Source organism: Metarhizium brunneum, chromosome 6 (assembly GCF_013426205.1).
Source record: "Metarhizium brunneum chromosome 6, complete sequence".
NCBI lineage: Eukaryota > Fungi > Ascomycota > Sordariomycetes > Hypocreales > Clavicipitaceae > Metarhizium > Metarhizium brunneum.
In genome coordinates, this window is record NC_089427.1 from 1,831,410 (window position 1) to 1,854,543 (window position 23,134).

The window sequence follows — 23,134 nt, forward strand, 5'->3', positions numbered from 1 at the left end:
AATATGCGCAGGTGCTGCAGGATATATTTGCCCGCCAACAAGTATGCACTAATATACCGTTAGCCCTGTACATGTACCTATGTGGTCTGGTTCAATACCTTTTTAGCCAGATGTAACCAGGGCGTTCAAATCCGCCCTTGCGGACCGGTTTCACCGTGCCCCAGATGAAGAGTTCTCACATGTCGCCAATGTCAACACGTTGAATACGTTGCAATGGAGCAAACTACGCTTCCCGTTGGAAACGTGGAAGCCGATATTGGGCCCTGCGCTGCATCACACTTCATCCCCAGTTGGGCATACACCGTGGGACATTTCGCAATGCTAGTGATTTGCTACCGCAGACTATCCATAATCTATCGCACCAATGTATGTATAGCAAACAAATACACTTCTTCTCTAATACCCAAGCCTAGAGAAAGGACAGCCCTGAATATCGTTTTCTCAACTCGAGGGGGTATTTTAAAATAAAAACAACTTTTTGGCATGCATTCGTGGCATGTATGCTTTCCAACGAATAAACATCCAACCCCTCCGTTGGTCTTACTGATTTTGCAGCTCCAAATGGTATGAGCGGAATGGAGTCCATATCGTCAATGGCGAGGGGGCGAATGTCTGCCATCTGCTTAATCTTGGCAGTGCTGTTGCGTTGCATATGTCACTACCATTATCAAATGAGGGCGCTGATGCACGTACACTTCCTTAACCTATTCGTCACTCATAGATAGACCAAGTTGCTCGACTCGGCTCTTGATAGCGTTCCAACCAGTCAACCGGCTAGCGAAACTGTTGAGCTGTTAGCAATGTCTGATTATGAGCGATGAGCTTCGCCGGAATAGAGGGTGAGAGTAAGATCAACTGCTTCCACATATCCAAGCAAGGAACGCTATCGGCTTCCATCGACATGAGTGGCAAAAGCGTCCGGGCAACGCCCATGTCCATCCACTGGTCCCATGCAACCGTCTTTGCATTTGGGTGCACACTTACTGGACATCTGCTACTAGTTAGTGTGACATTCTTTTTATGGGAACGAAAGTTCTTACATCTGCTGAGACCGTAGTCTTCTGGTGAAAGGATTTCGTAACTTTGACGAAGTTAGCTTCGTGACACGTAACTCGTGGTCAATCACCACTCACGTCGAGGGGTTGGCCAAGATGGCCTTGGCATGGATTCCGGCCTGTGAGCGAGTAAGTGATGTCCCCAGTCCCTAAGTATAACAAGACATGGAAGTACCTTGTGACTGAATGCGCACTATAGGGACCTAGAGTTAGCATCTTATTGAACGGTTCGGAACATCAGGTGGTGCTTACGAAACCTAACATCGCCAGAAACATTAGCACCTCTTTTAATGGGGAGACTGAAAGATTCGTTTTGGACAGAGTGAGATGGAGCGGCATGTATAACGTACCAGTAATGGGATTGTTGAAAGGAATATTCTGGCATCACGTTAGCACGAGACTATTCCGTAACGGCACTGAAATGTACATGGCGGCGCCATTCGGCCAGTCGTCCATCAGGGACTGTGGTTGGGACTGAAACCAATGCGGGCGCAAGAGCTCTAAGAGTTGTCTGGCCGTTTCCCAGGTATTCACTCACAATTTGGACGGCGTCTGCCACCATGCCCTCAATCTCCTTGATCTTATGGAGCTTATACCGGCTCATCACATAGTCGCGACTTCCAACCATCATGCGAGCCATAAGTCCACCGAGGGATGTGATACCGTTTCTCTCGCCCTGACTTATCTTAGCAATTCGCCCATGTCCGGGACTCGTAGCGATCCCGACTTGCAATGCCAAGCACACTGGTGTCAATGTCTGCGTGAGTTATGTGACTAAAATCATCCACTGCCCTCTAAAGCAACAACAAGGAGACATACGCGTTGCGCCGGCTTCGAGTGCAGCATGACTGTTTGCAATAGCGCCTGGTCCAGTTAGCAAAAGCCACAGGCTTTCAGATAGCATGCAAAGAGACAGTCCAATGGTTGTAATAAAAATCGAGAGTAAGCTAGCAGAACAAGATGAATACCGTGGTCCACGTGAAACAGATCGTATGGTACATGACAGCACATAGCTTGTTCTAAAGCCATTGAGGGTTTGCAGTAGATGAACGGGTGCAAAAATATACGGCAATAATGCGAAAGAAAGGTTTGTTGAAGACCTCAACTTACAGCCCGTATCGTTGTGCAGATGTACTTCAATGTCGCATGAAACAACGCCGCGAAGTGTGCGGACAAGATGGTAGACTTGACGGGGCGTACCACATCCGACAGTGTCGGCCACACCTGGAGCATATATATGAGTAACCAGCCGAGAGTACTCTCCATGAGCATTCAAAACTCACCAACACGGTTAACACCAACATGCTACCTCTGAATATTAGTTTAGCTTCTTAAGTTTGAAGGAGGAAAACTTACGTCAACGGCCCGATACAGTCGGAGGAGATCGACAAGGTCGGACTATTCAGACGATAATATTGATTCCACTCTTTTTTCCGCACCGTATGCGAAAGAAGTCTTCCGGTATAGAAAGACAAATGCAAGGTTGGCAATGTTGGATGGTAGGCCAACTACAACCGACGACTAGTGCGAAGGCAGGTATATCCATAGACTGCTGTGTAATTCTCAAGGCACATGTTGCATGCAACAGAAGCACCTCACTGTATCCCGAAAAGGGCAAAGGGCCAGAGAAGGGCCAGAGAACAAAGGCATGGTCATGCCATTGATTGAGCGAGCGTAGCCTCGGGACAAAGGCAAATGGAAAAGTCTGCGTTTCTGACTTACTCTGGAGCTGTCCCCCGATGAGAAGCGAACCTCAACTCCTCGGTTGCAACAGTCAGCTGTGGAACGAGGTGATGTGAGCATCTAGGGCCTACAGAGTACCAGTTGACCTCTTGACGTAGTTGATGACCGCTGGTGGGGTTCCCTGCAGAGGGTGGGGTGGCAGTAAAAGCGGCAGAATACAGAGCCAATGACGTCTGGTGGTTCCGATGTCGCGGCAAGGAAGAGTTTTGCTGCCGCGACGCACCCGCTGCCGCTATCTGGAGCACAGTGCACATGTGTCACAAGCGCTGAGTTCGGGGTCCACGCCCTGGTATGTACAACTAGTTTCAATGCATTTGAGCCCGCGTACAGTGTCAAATTGCAATTTATTTACTGTGCTCTTGATAGGCATTGGCACCCCGCAATTCTCCTTGCCTGGTACCAAGACAGAACATGCCTACAAGGAGTCATACAACAGTGGGGCTGGACAGGGCTCTGTTGATGCTGCGGCAGACGTCGCGCATTGCTCCCAATCTTGTTTGCCCGTGCCTCCTCATCCGCCTCCGAGGATGCGACGACTGGCGGACGCTACTGACTACTCTTCCAACGGCGTTTGATCCGAGGTCAAACACCGGCGACTGATCTGGCCAAGACTTGGATGGTCGGCTGGTCCCTTACGACCTCGTCGATGGTTCCAGATATCGCGGCTTCTCCCCCACCCTCTCTGCATTACCGCATCACCACATGCAGCCAGTTGACGCCTCAACTTGACTTGCTTCTCAAACCCAACGCCCAGTGCCCAGTATAAGTACCTAGCGGGCCACGACGCACAAATCAATGTTACCCAGGGTCGCGTAATCCCAGCAAGAGCGTTTGCGTACCTGAGACAAATCACAAGTCAGCCGGTGTTAGAAACGTGTTTGCCACCTCCAGCATTGACATAGTACGAGTCCGCCGAAGGCCATTCTGACACATCATCTCACGAAAAATAAGAAGAAGAAGAAGAAGAAGAAGTACCCCGCCTATCAAGACGGGATATCTTGGTTTTTTTCGCTTGCTCACACAGAAGAACCCCCCCTTCTCCAAATCCAGCCGGATAACTAGCATCTGTGCACCCCCAGCCCACCGCCATTTCCAAACCCGCACCCAAACCCAGCGCTTCGTCGCGCAAACTCGAGGAACCAGGCATCCCGTTCCTCGCCATGCCTGCTCTCACCATCTCGACCGACAAACCCACCAGGTCCCGGTCAACATCCCCCGTCCGTCCTCCCATGTCCCCAATCACGCCTCCCCTGGCTCCGGCAAGACCTCCCGATGCCCCTCCGGCTGCAGCAAACCTCCCCCCAGCAAGACAGACCTATACCCATTCCTCGCAGCCGTCTCAGCAGATAGGCATCCCGCCGCCTCCTCCCGAGCCCATAGACTTCGAGCTCAACCCCGATGTCATTGCCCTCAAGTCTGCCATTTCCGTTCTCCAGGTCCAGAAGAGACGAGCCACGGGGGACATTCAGACGTTGAGCAGAGTCAGGGACGAGGCCCTGGACGACCCGGAGTCGTTCATCAAGGATCTCGCCGCCGGGAAGGTGAAGCCACGGGATGACTTTGTCTTTGAAACCGCCGGCAGCGACGAGGATGACGAGAATGCTGGCGAGGAGAGCTCGGACAGCAAGCGTTCGCCCCGGCCAGGCGGAGAGTCAAAGCCAAGAAGAGAGTGGTCCTCATTGCCAAAGCCCCAGGACGTCGTTCGTTGCCCTCCCATAAACTGGGCGCAATACGCCGTCGTTGGCGATTCACTAGACAAGCTCCACGCCGAACAGGTGGCGCGCCCTTCTCAAGGATCACCCGCTGTCTTTGGATCCAACGGGACGTATGATATAAAGAATGAAGGGAAACAGGAAAAATACAGTGGTGTGGCCGCACCTTACGCCCCCGGCAAAGACCGGATTGACCGGAAATCAAAGGGCAAGAAGTAAATGAGGATTGGAAAGGGGGAATAATAGGTATCGCGGCGCGAGCGCAACCCCAGGAAACGACAACATGAATAATTCGGGACTTGTTACGACTGTGATGATATAGGATCTATGAATGGCGTTTTGTGCTAGACAGGTTTATGGTGTTTAGCTACCCGCGGTAGGCACAGTGTATGTTATATGAACCGTCACTTCTTTATGGTAACGGATAGCCACCTCGGAATATACCGTTAGGGTCGCTGAGTATTGCAACTTTTGTTCAACGTTCTGAGATTTCATATGGAACCTATACCACAAGGCCAGCTCAACGCTGCTTTATTTCACGGGCTGTCCGCCGCTCACCTCCCCAGAAACGTATTTATCTGAGTCGCCGGTTCCCCGTAACACCACCTAGGTAGTTGAGTAGCTGTAGCACTCGGATTGTGATACCCATGAATCCGGCCGATCTTGGGCTTTGTCACTTGTCATCTTCCAAAAAGGGGAAAACAGAAAAAGGTACCTCTCGGCAGTCCTGTACACGATACGCCGGAATGGTGCAAGTCATGATTCGATGCATTTCTCTCCACAGTAAATAACCAATATTGTTACTCAGGGAAGTCTCTACTCGGCGGTTAAAACTGCAATGGTGACTTGAGAAATGAAAATGAGGGGAGAAAAGGTCTTACTCCATGCTTTGCTGCACTGATCGTCGAAGACGACGGTTGTACTGTTTCTTGTCATCCTTTCCGCCGCCCCAGAACAACTTGGTGGCTTCGGGGTTGACAATCATTCTAGGGTCATAGGCCGGTTCATCCTCTTCCAATGTCGATATAATTGCCTCAATATGGGACTTGACATCCTCGCGCTTAAGTGGATTCGGTACGTAGCACGCCGTGCCGTCCGGGGCAACATGATGGTGGAAAATCTTTGTTTCAAACTTGACACGAGGCTGTTCGTCGGGAAATCGGGTGCTGAAGTTCATTCTGATGCGGAATAAGCCGCCGTCCAGATTGGTCATGGGCCGACCGAAATAAGTGATGATCCACACGAAGGGATTGTCGTTGTCGAGAGTCACATCATGAGGCATATCGCTTCTTTTGAAGTAGGCCGTGACTTGCTCATACTGATGGTACAGATTGACCGCGACAGTAGACTCCTTGGCAACAGCTGTGAGACCCTCGGCTGCCCAAGCCGCTGCTTCCGCGTCAAGTGCGGTTTTGACATTGTTCAGTCTTCGCTCCAAATCTGGGTAGTTGAACTTTCCCTCCATGCAGTTGTTGCCCGGCATTTCAAACGGCATTCGCACAAAGCTATCCTGTAGCTTTACTTCCGACTTTCCCTTTTCAATAGCGTCCAGGTATGATTGATAGTACCATAGAAATCGGCGTTTGCAGATATCCCTGAAAGGCTCAAAGGGTACGTTGACTTCCTCGTCGTCATCACCGCCGTCTTCTTTGGTGAGCAGCAGTGTGCTACCGGTAAGGGGACTAAGACCAAGATAGTTTTCTAAGCGCTGAATAACAGAAATTCTTAGCGATTCGTGACGGATCTATTTTTCGCAAGGTTAGCTAGAATATCGCACAAAATTTTTAATTGTTCTCATTGTGAACCTTTTGTATATAATCTTTTTGGTACACCTTGTCTGATTCCTCGTTTGCATCCTCGAATCCGGGTTCATTTTCGTAGGGGTTTGCCGACAGGAGGCTCTGAATGGATAAGAGAATGGATTCCAGGCCCTGGGCCGACGACCACTCCTCCCCTCGTTCTCCACGCCATGTTCTGTGATGATGTGAAGAATTGCTGTCAACTACGGAGTACACAAGGCACATGTTGAATCGACGAGTAGATGGCACTTACCCCAATATTGACCTACGAAGTTAATATAAAATCGATTTAGCATGGACAGAAGGGCATACAGGGACTTACAGGCACACTTTGCCATTGGCGTATATATTTGGATTCAGTCGGCATCTGCCACCGTTGGTGGTGACACACTGTACGTTGGGCGATTTGGACGGATAGTCTAGAAGTCGTTAGGCACTTGGAAATGGAACAGAGCAACAGGAAGTGTAGTGCGTGGCATTACCTCTACTGAAACGAATGGCAAACTGTTTGGAGACTGTTAGCAGAAGCATTGCTCATGGTTTGTTGACTTGCTGGATGTCGAACCTCGAAGAAACCAAATTCGTAGGGGGTCTCGTGAGGACCCATGACCAGAGCTTTCACATTGCGAACGTCGATATCGCGGCAAGCGACAGCGATAGCTATTGGCAGAAGACAACAAGGAAATGTCAGCAAAAAGCAAGAAGAGCAAGGAACGAAAAAGACGACGGATGATGACTCGTCTGGCAGTTTGCATAAAAATACGCACCGAGATCAGTGCCTCTTTGAATGTCGCTCAGCTCCTGTCAATGAAACAGCATGGTTAGCCTCAAAAGAACCCCGCGATGAAAGAAACAGCCGCAGCCGCATAGTTCCCAAGCCCAGATGCTCAGGTTGCAGAATGCGGGGCATTCAACGCAGACAAACCTTGGAGATCCGAATTATGGACTGGTCCATGGCGACTGACCCTACAAAATGTAGGCATGTAAGGGTGTAGAGCGTCCGGTCGAGATGCGAAACTACAAGTATGAAGCATGAAAAGATGGAAGTCAGGGTTGGCACGACGAGTCTCCAGATGTCTGGCGGAAGTCGCTGGAGCCGGACGTAAAGACGACGATTCGAGGTCTGTAAGTGGTAAAGTGGGATGGATTCTCGGCAACCAGACGTCAGGTAGCGACAGAGAGCAACTAGTGACGGACCAGACATGGACCGGACCAGACTAGTCCCAGGTGCTGTCTGGTGCTTGGCACTTGTAACTCGTGGCGCTGCCGTGGGCGCATGCAGATCGGACTGGACTCCAATGTTCCAAGTCGGAGGGGGCCGAGTGCTGCAGTGCCAGTGAGGTAGCCTGTGCAGGTGCTCAAGCTGGCATTGGGGCCAGGCATTTAGAGCTTGAGGATTTGGAGGGGCTAGGCAGCAGCCCCGAGTTAAAGGCGCCGGCTGGCCGCTGTCAAGCCCAACATCGAGCCTGGCCTTCGACATGAAGCACCAGCCACATGCAGCCTATCGCGTTTGAGGTCTAGGTCAAATGGCGAGTCATTAGGCTACATATGTACCAAGCACAAGGACCTAGAAAGCTGAAGCAACCAGACTTGACATGACCATTGATATTGCAAGTCGCATCAGACAAACAAACTCTGGACACTGACGTGCGCATCATTTTTCTCCCTAAAAACCGACTTCCAGTCGAGGTAGTATTGCATGCAGTAATGGCGTCTCTACCTCTGCTGACCGTTTGACTCGGGTTACGTGGTTCGCCTGGGGTGCGTTGCGGCCTGTTAGGCAAAGCTTAGGATGGCGATGGCGACGCATCAAATAACATTGCATGCTCTTGCTCTTTATTGCAGCACAGAAGTTCGCGACAATGTCAATTCTTACTCCCCAGACACTCCCGCCTTTTGGTCAGCCGTTACAAGCCGACACAGTTTTTTAATCGAGCAGTTGTGTCTTTCTTTCGACGCTGTCAACCGTCTGTGGCAGAAATTCAGAATATATTTGCCTACCAAGTAACATGCTATGTATAGTATATTAAGTTATTTCATGAGTTTATTTTTAATAGAAGTAATAGTATTATGTAAGTATTATTATATTAAGCTCAAAAATGATAATAAAACTATCAGGTACACTGTATGTACACGCATCATTATGCGTTAAACACGCTCATAAAATTAGTAATTTATCGCGGCGTGTCTTTTAAAGCTATCTCGCGATGGCCTTAACCATTAAATACGTGAAAGTACACAGGGTTTATTCCAGTGACTCACTCTAAAAATTTCAAATAGCCACACACAATGTATATCAGCGAGGACTCGTCGACATTCCACGAGTCTATCCTCGTTATCTCTCTCCTATGTATTAAGTAGGATGTACATACATAGCTCGCTGGTCAGGTATCTGGTCTACTAGGTACTCCGTACTAAGTACGTATACTCTTTGTCTCCGTCCAACTGCAGGTACATGCACCTGGCAAGCCGGGCGGCCGTCTTCAAAGGGCAAAATAAAAGAGAAATGCATGCAAACATGCCCAAAATGGAAAGGCACATAAGCAACAAGGCTGGGCAGCGAGGGTCTACGCAGGGTGATAGATTCATAGTGCATCCACAGTGCACACAGTGAATACTACATGTATGCCAGCCTGTGAGGTCACTAGTTGAATGTCGTGGGCAGCTTGAGACCCATACCTGCTCTGGGCTCCAGTCACGCGTTCGGGCTGACGTGACGCGTTAATCGATTTCTTTGCGCTTCACCATCAGACGACGATTGTACGAAACAAGACGCCCATGTCCTGACTTTGAATCTGCCGCCGCCGCTGCTGTTTCTTTCACATCATATTCTTCACTTTGATTACCACATAGACCAAGATTAGCAGCGCAACTTTCATATAGAGGACACAGACATGGCCAGTTTCTTCGATCTCAAAGCCCGGAAAGCTGCCGCCGCAGCGAATGGTACCTCGGACCAGAAAAGTCAGAAGCCAGCAGATGCCAGAAACCAGCCCTGGGTCGAAAAATAGTATGCCACTCCCTTATCCCCAGAAGCATATCAGTTCTCAGAGAGCAACAGGAGCCCTTCGCTTACTCCTGTCTTCTAGCCGACCCCAGAGCCTCGACGATGTTACAGCCCAAGATCACACCGTGACCGTCCTGCAAAGAACCCTCCAAGCTTCCAATGTACAATTGAAACCCGCGACAACACGCAACAAACCATACACTACATACAGGTACTGACATCACCGTCACAGTTGCCACACATGCTATTCTACGGACCCCCTGGCACAGGCAAGACGTCAACAATCCTCGCATTAGCCAAGGAGCTCTTCGGTCCCGAGATGATGAAGTCGCGAGTCCTCGAGTTGAACGCCTCCGACGAGCGCGGCATCTCAATCGTCCGAGAAAAAGTCAAAAACTTTGCGCGCATGCAATTGACGAATCCAGCCCCCGGCCTTAGCAAAAAATACCCCTGCCCCCCTTTCAAAATCATCATCCTCGACGAAGCCGATTCAATGACTCAAGATGCTCAGAGCGCCCTGCGGCGAACCATGGAGACGTACAGCAAAATTACTCGCTTCTGCTTAATCTGCAACTACGTCACCCGAATCATCGACCCGTTGGCCAGTCGTTGCAGCAAGTTTCGCTTCAAGAGTCTCGACCAGGGCAATGCCAGGAAGAGGCTGGAGGAGATTGCGTCCGCCGAAGGCGTGCCACTGGAGGATGGCGCCATTGACGCTCTCATTCGCTGCAGCGAGGGCGATTTGCGCAAAGCGATTACTTTCCTGCAGAGCGCGGCGAGATTAGTTGGCGCGAGCGCTCCGGGAAAGGACGGCGATGGTGATGAACAAATGGACGTGGACAGTAAGCCCGTGACAGTCAAGATTGTGGAGGACATTGCTGGCGTCATCCCGGCACCGACGGTTGACGGGCTGGTTGAGGCTATGCGTCCGCGGGACGCAGGCCAAACGTATCGCTCTGTGTCCAAGATTGTGGAGGATATGGTCGCGGATGGGTGGAGTGCGACTCAGGTAGTCTCGCAGGTATGTGCTCTTTTTTACTATTTTGCGCCTGGTGTTGCAAGAAAGCTGACATGTCCTGTAGCTGTATCAAGCTCTGACGGCAGACGAGACGATAGCAGATGCCCACAAGAACAAGATCGTCATGGTCTTTTCAGAGGTCGATAAGAGACTAGTGGACGGAGCGGACGAGCATCTATCAATTCTGGATCTTGCAATGAGGATATCGGCTATTTTAGCTGGCAAGTAAAACCATGTACAGTCTACGGCATCTCAGTTGACATTTGGAGTTTGGGGTTTATAAGGTGTGATGTGGCGTTGACAATCAAAAAGGCCAGTCGCCGCGGCGGAACATATAAAAGTAGTTTCTGACAAGCATGTCCATATTCAGACCTCTCTTTATACGTTGTCGTGGCCGATCAGACCAAGATTGCCGTGAATTCGTGCCCAAGGATCGCCCTTATTCGGTGTCGGAACCTTCTTCTTGGGCTGCCGTTTGAGAGATCCCTGCAACCACATGTCGTCCTCCGTTTTATCCATCTCGTCAGTTTCGTCTTCCTCATCCAGTCCTAGCAACACGTCCATCTCGTGAATGGCCTCCATCGAGCTCTCCAGCGCCACCTGCCCAACCTCCACCTTTTCCGCTACTGCCTCCAACGTGCTGATCTTGGCGGCGTCGGAGGCAAATATCCACGGTTTCACACGGCTAGCCATGTCAGGCCGCCCATTAGGCTTGGCCGCTATGATTTCCGGGATGCCCGATCGTCTTCGTGTAGAGTCCTTCATTGGGTATGCTGACAGCAGCTGGCTTTCTTCGGCTAGACGGCCGAGGAGCTGGCATGACTCCTTGTTCTGCCTGCTTAATGACGCGGCGATGTGCGATCTATGTGTAATGAGGGCCTTTTGGAGCTGGGCCTGGGTGAGCAGGGCTTGGATACACGGGGTGATAAGGAAGTCTGTGGACGGAGATTCTGCCTCTGCGGATTTAAGCGATGATGTAGCGGTTGTTGGCTCTGGGGGCGGTAGTGACGGCTGGGGTGTTTGCGATGTGAGTTTCAGCAGCTCTTTTCTTGCGGTGACATATTCTTTGTATTTGTCTTGGATTTGCTGCAGTTGCCTTGTGATAATAGCTTGGTTGTCCGCTGTTTGTGCCTGACCCTGCGAGGTCGCCGCTTCGTCATCTTCCGTCGACGCCTTGCTCAACTCCGTTTCAATCCACCGAATTAGCTCATTACGCGTGTTGTCAAGAGCTTGTAATTTTGCGCCGTTGCTGACGAGCTCTGGCTTTGTTCTGCATCTTGCCTTTGCCTCGGCCAGGAGCTGTTCTTCCCGTTTCAGAAGGAGTTTTGTTCGAAGTACTATCTTGTCTAGTTGATTGACGCGGGTTTGAAGGTCGGGCTGTCCTGCGCTCTGCTCGACCACGAAGCTGTTGATTACCGAGCTGGGAACGCTGGGCAGAGCCCTGCCGCCTCTGAGAACTTTCTCGACGTCCAGCGCATCTTGCCCGGCGACAGGGACCCCGGATAGGTGGTCTAGATACGTTTGGATTGTGATGAGACTTTCGTGCTTTTTGCGGAGCTTCAGGAGTGCTAGGTGTTCTTCGAGAGAGGATGGGGCGCTGCCTATGGCCGACTTTGCAGGGGCAGTTGGTTTTGATGTGGTTTCTTTGGCGATTTGCTCGTATTCCTGACGAGCTATGCTGTTTGCGCGAAGAGCCACGATATATTCTTTGTGTAGGCCTTTGAGTTCTGAGCCAATATGTCTGTCGATTGGTCCGTCATTGAGTGACAAGGGGTGCTGGATTGGTCCATCACCAGTGTAGGAACCTAGTTCAAGAGCCAGGATGCGTCTGATGTAGTTGACTTGTTCACGAGGTTTTATGTATGGGTCAAGCCTTGTCCGGAAATTCGATATAGTGGCTTCTGGGGAAGAAGCCATGTTGACATGCCGTAATGCTTTAGGTTTGATTGTCAGATGAAGATGGTGTGTTAGTCGTGGGTACTACGGCGCACAGTGGGCAATCTAATCATGACGCATCCCCACCTAATTCATATCGCGTATTGGGATAATATTTCTTTCTTTAAACCTGAACATCATCGAAAATATATCCATGAACATCGTGAGTCAAGTTTAGGCTCTATAAACATCCAAACGATCGAAAAGCAAGTTTTCACAACGACGAATGCCGTCGAGATGGAGTATAGGTTAGTTCCTGGCTGTCACGTGCATGGTCTCCGATGGCATCTACTACACTGCATTCTTGCTTCTTCATCTTCTCTTACCCTGACCTAGCTAGCTCTTAGCAGTTGATGCCAGTTCATTGCGCCAAGATCCTTGTATGGCTGTTGTATCCTGTCCCCTCTGCTCTGCCTCAGTCCTATAATTGGTATCTGGCACTATCAAGCGATAATAAACGAGGGAAGACTTGCGACCACTCCAGTGCTGGATAGTTCACCAGGAATTACTATTCATCATTATCACAAGGATAATTGCCGCCCGCGGGTAGTGCACGAAGCACCAAATGTCTAGTGAATTTTTGTGTTTCGTTGGGCTGTAGAATGCTAGTGAATTTGATATCCTGTAAGAGAGTCAATAATTTGATTGATTGGCTTCTGCAGTTGCGGCGGGCTGTTTATTGGGTTGTTGGCACCGTCACAACTCACAACAGGTCTCTCACAGCTGGAAGGAGCTTGTACAGTGGGTTGTAGTTGAAAGTGCCCCACACCCCATTGCGGACTAGTGCTGTAGCCTTCAAGGCCCAGATTGAAATTTATCCAACACCAGCATTTGACGTCGTAAACAGATCACGGTGGCGCGTCGAAGCCAACCCAATTATTATCCCTCAGCTACATCACCTGGACATCTGACTTTTGCGAAACTATTGCTGGATATCCTAATAACCCATCCGGCAGACTTATGGTGATATAACGGCCGAGCGCCCTCCGAGCCTTCGTCGAGCCCGTCGGCATACTCCCTCGCGAGACCTTGTACAATCTGCCAACAGTAAAGATGTCAGACCCTCATCGCGATGTCTCACAATACAAGTACTCGGCCATGTCCAACCTGGTTCTCCAGGCGGACCGTCGGTTTGTCACGCGACGAACTGACGAGGCCACGGGCGATCCTGAATCCCTTGCAGGACGACTAAGCATCAAGGACATGGGTGCCAGAGTTGCGCGGGATGAGGCACCAAAGCAGAAGAAGCAATCTGGAATGCCCGCTATAGAAAGAGGTAGTCTCCAAGAGGGCGAAGATGTTCTACTTAGAGAACAACGAAGACGGAAAACAGAGGCACAACAACAGAGAGGGACCGGCGTCCTCGGCGCAAACGATGCTTTGATCGAGGGTATCACATATCGGCCACGAACGCAAGCAACACGCGCCACTTTCGATTTAATACTCACTTTAGTTGCCAAGAATCTGGGCGACGTACCTCAGGAAGTTGTCCGCAGTGCCGCCGATGCCGTACTGGAATACCTTAAAGATGATGACTTGAAGGACTTGGACAAGAAGAAGGAAATCGACGATATTATAGGCTCAACTATGAACCCCAAACAGTTCAACGAGCTCGTTAACCTGGGAAAGAAGATCACCGACTACGACGCGCAAGACGATGATGAAGATGTTAATGCGGGCGACGCTAATGGTGAAGATGCCGAGATTGATGAGCGTCAGGGTGTTGCTGTAGCCTTTGATGAGGACGAGGACGAAGATGAAATTATAAACGAGGTCCGCGACGAATCTTCCGAAGACGAAGAGGGTGAAGATGAAGATGACGAAAATGGCGAGACATCTGGACCAAAGCCAGTTGAGGACCTGGATGATGACGAGATGGTTCTGGACTCAGGTCCAGGAGGTTCCAAAAGGAAAGGGGATGAGAAGAGCTCGATACCTGCCAGAGATATTGACGCGTTTTGGCTACAGCGCCAGATTGGTACTCTGTATCCCGACGCTCATGAACAATCGAACAAGACCAAAGATGCTCTTCGTATCCTGTCTGGTGAACCAGACGAGCCCGAGGGTGAAGAGAAATCTCTTCGAGAGATAGAAAATGACCTTATGGAGCTGTTCGACTTTGAGCACCACGAACTTGTGCAGAAGCTCGTCGAAAATAGAGAAAAAGTGTTCTGGCTGACGAAGCTGGCACGTGCGGATTCTGCCGAAGACCGGGAAAACGTCGAACGCGAGATGGGCTCCGAAGGCCTCCAATCGATTCTGGACGAGTTGCGAGGAAAATCCGCCGCGGGAGATGACAAGAAACGAAAGGTAGACATCAAGATGGATATTGACGTCCCTGCCTCGTTCAACGCTGAAGCGCCAAAGCAAGAACGACCAGAGGGTCAGTTAGTTGGAGGTCTACAACCCAAGAAAGTCGTCAATCTTGACAATTTGGTGTTCGACCAAGGTAATCATCTCATGACGAATGCCAAGGTCCGATTGCCAGAAGGCTCTACGAAGAGATCATTTAAAGGCTATGAGGAGATACATGTTCCACCGCCCAAGAAGAGAAACGAGCCTGGAGATGTCTTGATTCCCATTACCGACATGCCCGAGTGGTCGCGTCTGCCATTCAGCACCGCGAAATCTCTGAACAAAATTCAGTCGAAGTGCTACCCTTCGGCTTTCCAGGACGACGGCAACATGCTTGTGTGTGCCCCTACCGGTAGTGGTAAGACAAATGTCGCAATGTTGACCATTTTGCGAGAAATTGGCAAGAACAGAAACGCAGAGACCGGTGCCATTGATCTGGATGCCTTTAAAATCGTGTACATTGCTCCTTTGAAGGCCCTAGTCCAGGAACAAGTCGGCAACTTTGGTAAGAGACTTGAGCCATACGGTATTCGTGTTTCTGAGTTGACCGGCGATCGACAACTCACCAAGCAGCAAATCGCCGAGACTCAGATTATCGTCACTACACCTGAGAAGTGGGATGTCATTACCAGAAAGTCCAATGACCTTACCTACACAAACCTCGTTCGGCTTGTTATTATTGATGAAATTCATTTGCTCCATGACGACCGTGGTCCTGTTCTGGAGAGTATTGTCGCCCGAACCATCAGGAAGACAGAACAAACCGGCGAGCCTGTCCGAATCGTCGGTTTGTCTGCTACGCTACCCAACTACAAGGATGTGGCGAGCTTCTTGCGCTGTGATATCAAGAAGGATCTCTTCCATTTTGACAGCACCTTTAGACCTTGCCCGCTGCGTCAGGAGTTCATTGGCGTCACGGACCGCAAGGCCATCAAACAATTGAAGACGATGAATGACGTCACTTACAACAAGGTTATGGAGCATGTTGGTTCAAACAGAAACCAAATGATTATATTTGTTCATTCAAGGAAGGAGACTGCAAAGACCGCCAAATATATCCGAGATAAGGCTCTTGAGCTGGACACCATCAATCAGATACTTCGACATGACGCGGGAAGCCGAGAGGTTCTCAATGAAGCTGCCAGCCAGGCAACCGATGCAGATCTCAAGGACATATTGCCATATGGATTTGGCATCCATCACGCCGGTATGAACAGAGTGGACAGAGCCGATGTCGAGGATCTCTTTGCCAGTGGAGCTATTCAAGTTTTGGTGTCAACGGCCACCTTGGCTTGGGGTGTCAACCTGCCTGCCCATACAGTCGTTATCAAAGGCACCCAAGTCTACTCGCCGGAAAAGGGTAGCTGGGTCGAGTTGAGCCCTCAAGATGTTCTCCAGATGCTTGGGCGTGCGGGTCGGCCGCAGTTCGACACTTATGGTGAAGGTATTATCATCACAACCCAGACCGAAATCCAATACTACCTCTCCCTGCTTAACCAGCAGCTGCCTATCGAAAGTCAGTTTGTAAGCAAGTTGGTGGACAACCTCAACGCCGAAATCGTGCTAGGAAACGTCAGGACCCGCGATGAGGGCGTTGAGTGGCTTGGATACACCTATCTTTTTGTTCGAATGCTTCGATCTCCGGGACTGTATCAAGTTGGAGCCGAGTACGAAGACGATGATGTCTTGGAGCAGAAACGTGTCGATCTTATCCACTCTGCTTCGTTGATGCTGCGAAAGTCAAATCTCATCAAGTATGATGAGAAATCGGGCAAGTTGCAATCTACCGAACTAGGCCGAATTGCCTCGCATTACTACATCACTTCTACGTCCATGGATACCTATAACAATCTGATCCAGCCATCCATTACCACCATTGAGCTTTTCCGTGTCTTTGCTCTGAGCGCTGAGTTCAAATACATTCCCGTGCGACAAGATGAGAAGCTTGAGTTAGCAAAGCTTATGGTCAGGGTACCCGTTCCCGTAAAGGAGAGCATAGAAGAACCGCATGCAAAGATCAATGTTCTTTTGCAGGCATACATCTCTCGGCTTAAGCTTGACGGACTTGCTCTTATGGCCGACATGGTTTATGTCACTCAGAGCGCTGGGCGTATCCTGCGTGCCGTGTTTGAAATTGCTCTCAGGAAAGGCTGGGCATCTGTCGCCAAGACTGCGCTGGACTTGTGCAAGATGGCTGAGAAACGCATGTGGCCGACTATGTCACCTTTACGCCAGTTTCCTACTTGCTCCAAAGACATCATCCAGAAGGCAGAGCGAATCGATGTTTCGTGGAGCAGTTACTTTGACCTCGACCCTCCTCGTATGGGCGAATTGCTTGGCATGCCCAAGGCTGGAAGAGCTGTTTGTGGCTTCGTCGCCAAATTCCCGAGAGTTGATGTTCAAGCCCAAGTTCAGCCAATGACACGGTCCATGCTCAGAGTAGAACTCAGCGTCACTCCTAATTTCGAGTGGGACGACAGTCTGCACGGCGCTGCTGAGAGTTTCTGGATTATCGTTGAAGACTGCGATGGTGAAGACATCTTGTTCCAGGATACCTTCCTTCTGCGCAAAGATTACGCCGAGTCCGAGTCAAATGAGCACATCGTTGATTTCACCGTTCCCATCACTGACCCAATGCCTCCCAACTACTTCGTATCTGTAATTTCAGACAGATGGATGCATTCGGAGACGCGACTGGCTGTTCCCTTCCACAAGCTCATTCTGCCAGAGAAGTTCCCGCCTCACACCGAACTCTTGGAATTGCAGCCTCTTCCTGTTTCTGCCTTGAAGGTTTCTGGTTATGTTGATTTGTACCCTGATTGGAAACAATTCAATAGGATTCAGACCCAAACTTTCAATTCCTTGTACAAGACCGATCAAAACGTCCTTATTGGCGCCCCGACTGGCAGTGGTAAAACGGTGTGCGCGGAGTTTGCCATTCTTCGCCACTGGACACAGGGTAGTGCTGGTCGAGCGGTCTACGTTGCCCCCTTTCAGGAGGTTGTTGACGCTAGACTACAGGACTGGCAGAAGAGGTTGGCTCACTTGAACGGCGGAAAGGAAATTGTCAAGTTGACGGGGGAGACTGCTACTGACTTGAAGATTCTGGAGAGGGGAGACCTCATCCTGGCGACACCAACACAGTGGGATGTGTTGTCTAGGCAATGGAAGAGACGCAAGAATGTTCAAACTATTGAGCTGTTTATCGCTGACGATATTCATCTCCTCGGAGGTTACATGGGCTATGTCTACGAAATCATTGTCTCGCGCATGCATTATATTCGGACACAAACAGAGCTGCCAATGCGCATTATAGCATTGAGTGTCTCCTTGGCAAATGCGCGAGACATGGGCGAGTGGATTGACGCAAAGAAGCATGACATTTACAACTTCAGTCCGCATGTCAGACCAGTGCCTCTGGAGCTCCATGTTCAATCCTACTCAAATCCTCATTTCCCATCCCTGATGCTGGCTATGGCGAAGCCTGCATACCTTGCCATCACTCAGATGTCGCCGGATAAGCCAGCCATGATTTTCGTTTCTAGTCGAAAGCAAACAAGGCAAACTGCTAGAGACTTGCTTGCCGCTTGCGTTGCGGATGATGACGAGGACCGCTTCCTGCACGCTGAAGTAGAGCAGATGCGACCGCTTCTCGACCGTGTCCATGAAGAAGCTTTGGCTGAGGCGCTCTCGCATGGCATTGGATATTATCACGAAGCCCTTAGCCAGAGTGATAAGCGCATTGTTAAGCATCTATATGACAATGGTGCTATTCAGGTCCTCGTTGCTTCAAGAGACACATGCTGGGAGTTGACCAGCACGGCACACCTTGTGATTGTCATGGGCACTCAGTACTTTGAGGGAAGGGAACACCGATATGTGGACTACCCACTTAGCGAAGTATTGCAGATGTTTGGCAAGTCATTGAAGCCCTCTAAGGACGGAAGAGGGCGCGGTGTTCTCATGGTCCCCTCAGTGAAGCGCGAGTATTACAAGAAGTTTTTGAACGAAGCCCTACCTGTCGAGTCACACCTGCACAACTATCTTCACGATGCGTTTGTGACGGAAATCAGCACAAAGATGATCGAATCCGGTGATGATGCCATCAACTGGACCACGTTCACTTACTTTTATCGCCGATTGCTGGCCAATCCTAGCTACTATAGCTTGACCAGCACTACCCACGATGGCCTCAGCAATTACATGTCCGATCTTGTGGAGACAACATTGCGAGAGCTGAGCGAGTCAAAGATTATCGACTTTGACGACGAGGACGGAAGTGTGTCACCTCAGAATGCGGCCATGATTGGCGCATACTACAACATCTCATACATCACAATGCAGACCTTCCTCCTCTCGCTGAGCGCGCGAACCAAGTTGAAGGGAATTCTTGAAATTGTCACCTCCGCCACCGAGTTTGAATCAATTCAAGTGCGACGCCATGAAGAGAGTCTTCTCCGCCGCATTTACGACAGAGTTCCCGTCAAGATGTCGCAGCCCGTGTATGACTCGCCTCATTTCAAGGCCTTTGTCCTTCTTCAAGCACACTTCTCCAGGATGCAGCTTCCTATTGATCTGGCGAAGGACCAAGAAACCTTGCTGTCAAGGGTACTCAGTCTCTTAAGCGCCATGGTTGATATTTTGTCGTCTGATGGCCATCTCAATGCCATGAACGCCATGGAGATGTCACAAATGGTTGTCCAAGCCATGTGGGACCGAGATAGTCCGCTGAAGCAGATTCCTCACTTCGCACAAGAGGTGGTCAAGGTTTCAAATGACTTTGGGTAAGTTGTCAAGCTCATTTAAAGTTGAAGGGGTTTATTGTATCAGTTGTGTGTACTAACAGGACCCATAGTATCAAGGACATTTTTGACTTCATGGAAGCCATGAACCCCGACGAGAACCCCGAGTACAATAACCTGGTCAAGCGTCTCGGCCTGTCACAGAAGCAGCTTGCAGAGGCAGCTGGCTTTACAAATGACAAATACCCAGACCTTGAGCTTGAGCATGAGGTTCTTGACCAAGACGAAATCCAAGCAGGAGAGCCCTCGTATCTCAACATCAAGATAACACGTAATGTGGACGAGGACGATGAAGTTGACCCGACTGTGCACGCGCCGTTCTACCCGACGAAGAAGATGGAGAATTGGTGGCTGGTGGTTGGAGATGACAAGACTCGCAACCTCTTGGCTATCAAGCGAGTGACAATTGGCCGCGAGCTCAATGTCAAACTCGAGTACACTATACCAGCAGCAGGGGAGCACGGCTTGAAACTGTTTCTAATGAGTGACAGTTATGTTGGAGTGGACCAGGAACGCGAGTTTACGGTTACAGCGGCTGAAGGAATGGACGTGGATGGTGATGAAGACGACGAAGACGAGGAGGAATAGGCGCTCGGTGTCTTTGGGAGTGGTGTTGGGGGATAATGGGTTGTGTCGTGCGAGCGAAAATGTACAATACCTGACACTGCGGGATGAGATTTATTAAGGTCAACACATGGATGTCAATTTTGTTTTCTTGGTTCACACAATTTCCCATTGGACGCTGTAATTGCAGTGATGGCTACGGTTCTGTGGCAGAATAAGTATATACTTGCCAATTAAGAATGTTCACCCCCATATATTACAGCATAGAGGACTGTGAAGGCTTCAATTGAGAAGGGGTCAAATACTGGATGAGACAAACCAGGACTAACAACATTAGGTGGTGGCGCCAGAAACACAGAAACACGGCTGATTGATGGTGGCTGCGTTTGGGGGCTTTCAGCACGGAGACTGAGACTGAGCAAAAAAAAACTGTTGGGTGTGGTGTTTGTTATTGTGTGAGTGTGCAGACGTGTAAACCTGTCAACGGGCGAGGCGGTTTGCGCACAACAGCCCGCACGCGGCCATTCTGCTTTCTGCCTGGCGCGGGAATTACGAGCGTCCAACAAAGGCCACCAGAAGCTCAATGGCTGGTCTGTGAGGCCTGCGAGGCCTGTGAGGCCTGTCGGCTCTGTCGGCTCTGTCCACGGCCTCTGGAGTTGTGGCATCTGCTGGGATCGTCTCGACGAGCGACACACGGGTCACGTGATAGCTTCTTACTGGTGACGTTTGAGGTGCTTCCTTTGGCCGTTGTGCCCAGCCTACACGTATTTTCCCTTCATCACCCCCCCATCCAAGGCAAAACGCGGGAGTGACTGGGATTCTCTGCAATTGCGCAATCCAACTCTACAATCTCGGCCGTTTTTGCGCCAGCACGCCTTTTGCGACCTCATCTCCCTACGACCTACGTCCTACGCGACCCAGTACGCGTTCAGCCACCTGCCTGAGCTTTGCCGTTGTTCGTGTAGCTACACAACATTCTTCGTGAAGCACGAAGTCAGGCCTCCCACTCCCACCGAACAATCGCGCGTCGCCGCCATCTCACCTCTTGCGCCGCAATGGCTGAAAAGGCATCCGAGAACGCTGAGATCACGGCGCCAGTTGCTGGTGCAGGTGCTGAGGCTGATGCTCCTGCTGCTGCTCCCGAGACCAAGGCCGACGAGGCTAAGCCTGAGAGCGGAGCTGCTGAGCACGGCGCGAAGGGCTCAGATGGTAAGTTTGGCACTTGACAAGGAAGCCGAGCATTAGCATGCGACCAAGACATCTTGTTGCCGAGAACCCTTACTTGGGCCAAAATTCTCTTCCGTCGCGTCGCAGCCCAAGGTGGATTTGCTTCACCTGCCGGACCGTGCTGACAAGATTGTGCCAAACCAGAACCTAAGCCCGCCGAAGCTACTGACATGACGACCGAGAAGGCCGATCCCGAGAAGGACACCGCCGCCGCTGATGCGGATGTCGAAATGAAGGACGCGGCGGACACTACCACTGTTACCATTGCAGAGACCCCGACGGCAAAAGCCAAGGGCGGTCGCCGCAAGTCCACTGGCGGCGGTCTTAGCAGGAAGGGATCCAAGGCCCGCCTGACTCACACAGATGCCAAACCTGGTGATCATTTCCTGGTGAAGCTCAAGGGTTTCCCCGCCTGGCCTGCCATCATTTGCGACGAGGACATGCTGCCTCATGCCCTCGTTACCAGCCGACCCGTGTCTGCGGCCAGGCCAGACGGCACATACGCTGAAGCTTTTGCTGATGGCGGCAAGCGTATCAACGACCGTACCTTTCCCGTCATGTATCTGCACACGAACGAGTTGTGAGTCTCTCAGTGCTCATGCCGCAAACATTGGAATCGTGTTTTCCATTCGTTTACTAACGTGAATATGCAGTGGATGGGAGAAGAACACCAACCTTTCGGAGCTCAGTGCTGAGAAGGCCAAGGACACAATCAACGACAAGATGCGCAAAGACCTGAAAGCCGCATATGAATTGGCCATCGAGCACCACCCCGTCGAGTACTACAAAGACATCCTCAAGAGCTTCCAGGAAGAGCTGATTGCTCAGGAGGAGGCGCGGAAAGAAGCCGCTGCCACCCCTAAGAAAGGAAAGAAGGGCAAGAGCAAGGCCGCAGAGGAAGAAGACGCCGAGGTGGTTGAGCCTGATGCATCCGCCAAGAAGTCCAAGAAGAGAAAGGCAGAAGACGAAGTTGCTGTAAGTGCTATTCCACATACACATGGCAAATCCAAGGGCGCCGGGGGACTGACTGGTGTTTCTACAAACAAGACTCCTCAACGCTCCGATTCTGTCAAGAAGCCCAAGATTAAACTTAACACGTCGTCTACGCCAAAGACAGCAAACGGAGCTGGTGCACCAAAGTCAACTGCTGGGTCTGCTACCAAGATAACCAAAGTCAAGACCAAGAAGCCCAAGGAGGCTAAGGAAGCGGGCGAGAAGAAGGCTGAGAGCTCCAAGGAAACTAAGATTGATCCTGAAGAGCGCCACAAGCGCAAGGTTGTAAGTCTTCAACATTTGTTTCAACACCCTCTGTCGAAGTTATGTTGCTGATTCAGCATATAGAAGGAAGTATTGTTCCTTCGCCACAAGCTCCAAAAGGGTCTCTTGACACGAGAGCAGCAACCCAAGGAGGAGGAGATGCAGAGCATGTCAGACTTCATCACTCTGCTCGAGAAGTTTGGTGACCTTGAAGTATCCATCATTCGAGCTACGAAAATCAACAAGGTCCTGAAGGCTATCCTCAAGCTCGATGCTATTCCTCGCGAAGAGGAGTTCCAGTTCAAGAAGCGATCACAGTCTCTTCTTGATAAGTGGAACAAGTTGCTGGCCAGTGACACTTCCGCAAATGGAGTTAATGGTGCTTCAGAGTCACATGCTGAAGCCAAGAAATCTGACGCCAACGGCGTGAAAGTAGACGGCGAGCCCAAGTCTGAGGCTACCACGGAGCCAAAAGCCGAGAAGGCTGATGCTGGCGAACCAACCAGTGTCAAGGATGCCGACGAGGTTAGTTGACGAGATGCGTTTGGTGGTTCACGGGACGAGTTCTAATTTTTTCATAGTAAACATGACCTAGTTTTCTCTAATACCCTTGATGCGCACTTATGCTGCCGCTCGCTTCGGGAGCGAAACGGCTAATCT

At 50.6% G+C, this 23,134-nt stretch overlaps 7 protein-coding genes across 7 annotated transcripts; 4 read left to right on the forward strand and 3 right to left on the reverse strand.

Moving 5' to 3' along the window:
• Positions 1 to 704: 704 nt before the first annotated feature.
• LYS1 (Homocitrate synthase) lies at positions 705 to 1,695 on the reverse strand (the record flags this gene model as incomplete). Its single annotated transcript, XM_014690955.1, has 7 exons — positions 705 to 783; positions 985 to 991; positions 1,041 to 1,081; positions 1,134 to 1,174; positions 1,231 to 1,248; positions 1,308 to 1,433; positions 1,483 to 1,695. The coding sequence occupies 7 exons, from the start codon at positions 1,693 to 1,695 to the stop codon at positions 705 to 707; spliced, it is 525 nt and encodes a 174-aa protein (XP_014546441.1).
• A 2,263-nt stretch (positions 1,696 to 3,958) lies between these two features.
• G6M90_00g099080 (uncharacterized protein) lies at positions 3,959 to 4,729 on the forward strand (the record flags this gene model as incomplete). The annotated part of the gene is made up of 1 exon (XM_014690954.1): positions 3,959 to 4,729. One exon carries the CDS (start codon positions 3,959 to 3,961, stop codon positions 4,727 to 4,729), a length of 771 nt encoding a protein of 256 aa, XP_014546440.1.
• A 658-nt stretch (positions 4,730 to 5,387) lies between these two features.
• Positions 5,388 to 7,264, reverse strand: ube2z (Ubiquitin-conjugating enzyme E2 Z; the record flags this gene model as incomplete). Its single annotated transcript, XM_014690953.1, has 8 exons — positions 5,388 to 6,254; positions 6,316 to 6,484; positions 6,563 to 6,574; positions 6,632 to 6,728; positions 6,792 to 6,813; positions 6,875 to 6,969; positions 7,077 to 7,110; positions 7,235 to 7,264. The coding sequence occupies 8 exons, from the start codon at positions 7,262 to 7,264 to the stop codon at positions 5,388 to 5,390; spliced, it is 1,326 nt and encodes a 441-aa protein (XP_014546439.1).
• A 1,939-nt stretch (positions 7,265 to 9,203) lies between these two features.
• Positions 9,204 to 10,563, forward strand: RFC2 (Replication factor C subunit 2; the record flags this gene model as incomplete). Its single annotated transcript, XM_014690952.2, has 4 exons — positions 9,204 to 9,319; positions 9,399 to 9,477; positions 9,549 to 10,337; positions 10,399 to 10,563. 4 exons carry the CDS (start codon positions 9,204 to 9,206, stop codon positions 10,561 to 10,563), a joined length of 1,149 nt encoding a protein of 382 aa, XP_014546438.2.
• A 149-nt stretch (positions 10,564 to 10,712) lies between these two features.
• G6M90_00g099110 (uncharacterized protein) lies at positions 10,713 to 12,251 on the reverse strand (the record flags this gene model as incomplete). Its single annotated transcript, XM_014690951.1, has 1 exon — positions 10,713 to 12,251. The coding sequence occupies one exon, from the start codon at positions 12,249 to 12,251 to the stop codon at positions 10,713 to 10,715; it is 1,539 nt and encodes a 512-aa protein (XP_014546437.1).
• Positions 12,252 to 13,322: 1,071 nt separating this feature from the next.
• brr2 (Pre-mRNA-splicing factor brr2) lies at positions 13,323 to 20,014 on the forward strand (the record flags this gene model as incomplete). Its single annotated transcript, XM_014690950.1, has 2 exons — positions 13,323 to 19,408; positions 19,480 to 20,014. 2 exons carry the CDS (start codon positions 13,323 to 13,325, stop codon positions 20,012 to 20,014), a joined length of 6,621 nt encoding a protein of 2,206 aa, XP_014546436.1.
• Positions 20,015 to 21,045: 1,031 nt separating this feature from the next.
• Positions 21,046 to 23,058, forward strand: G6M90_00g099130 (uncharacterized protein; the record flags this gene model as incomplete). The annotated part of the gene is made up of 6 exons (XM_014690949.2): positions 21,046 to 21,199; positions 21,362 to 21,797; positions 21,871 to 22,192; positions 22,265 to 22,495; positions 22,559 to 22,999; positions 23,056 to 23,058. 6 exons carry the CDS (start codon positions 21,046 to 21,048, stop codon positions 23,056 to 23,058), a joined length of 1,587 nt encoding a protein of 528 aa, XP_014546435.2.
• Between the last annotated feature and the right edge of the window lie 76 nt (positions 23,059 to 23,134).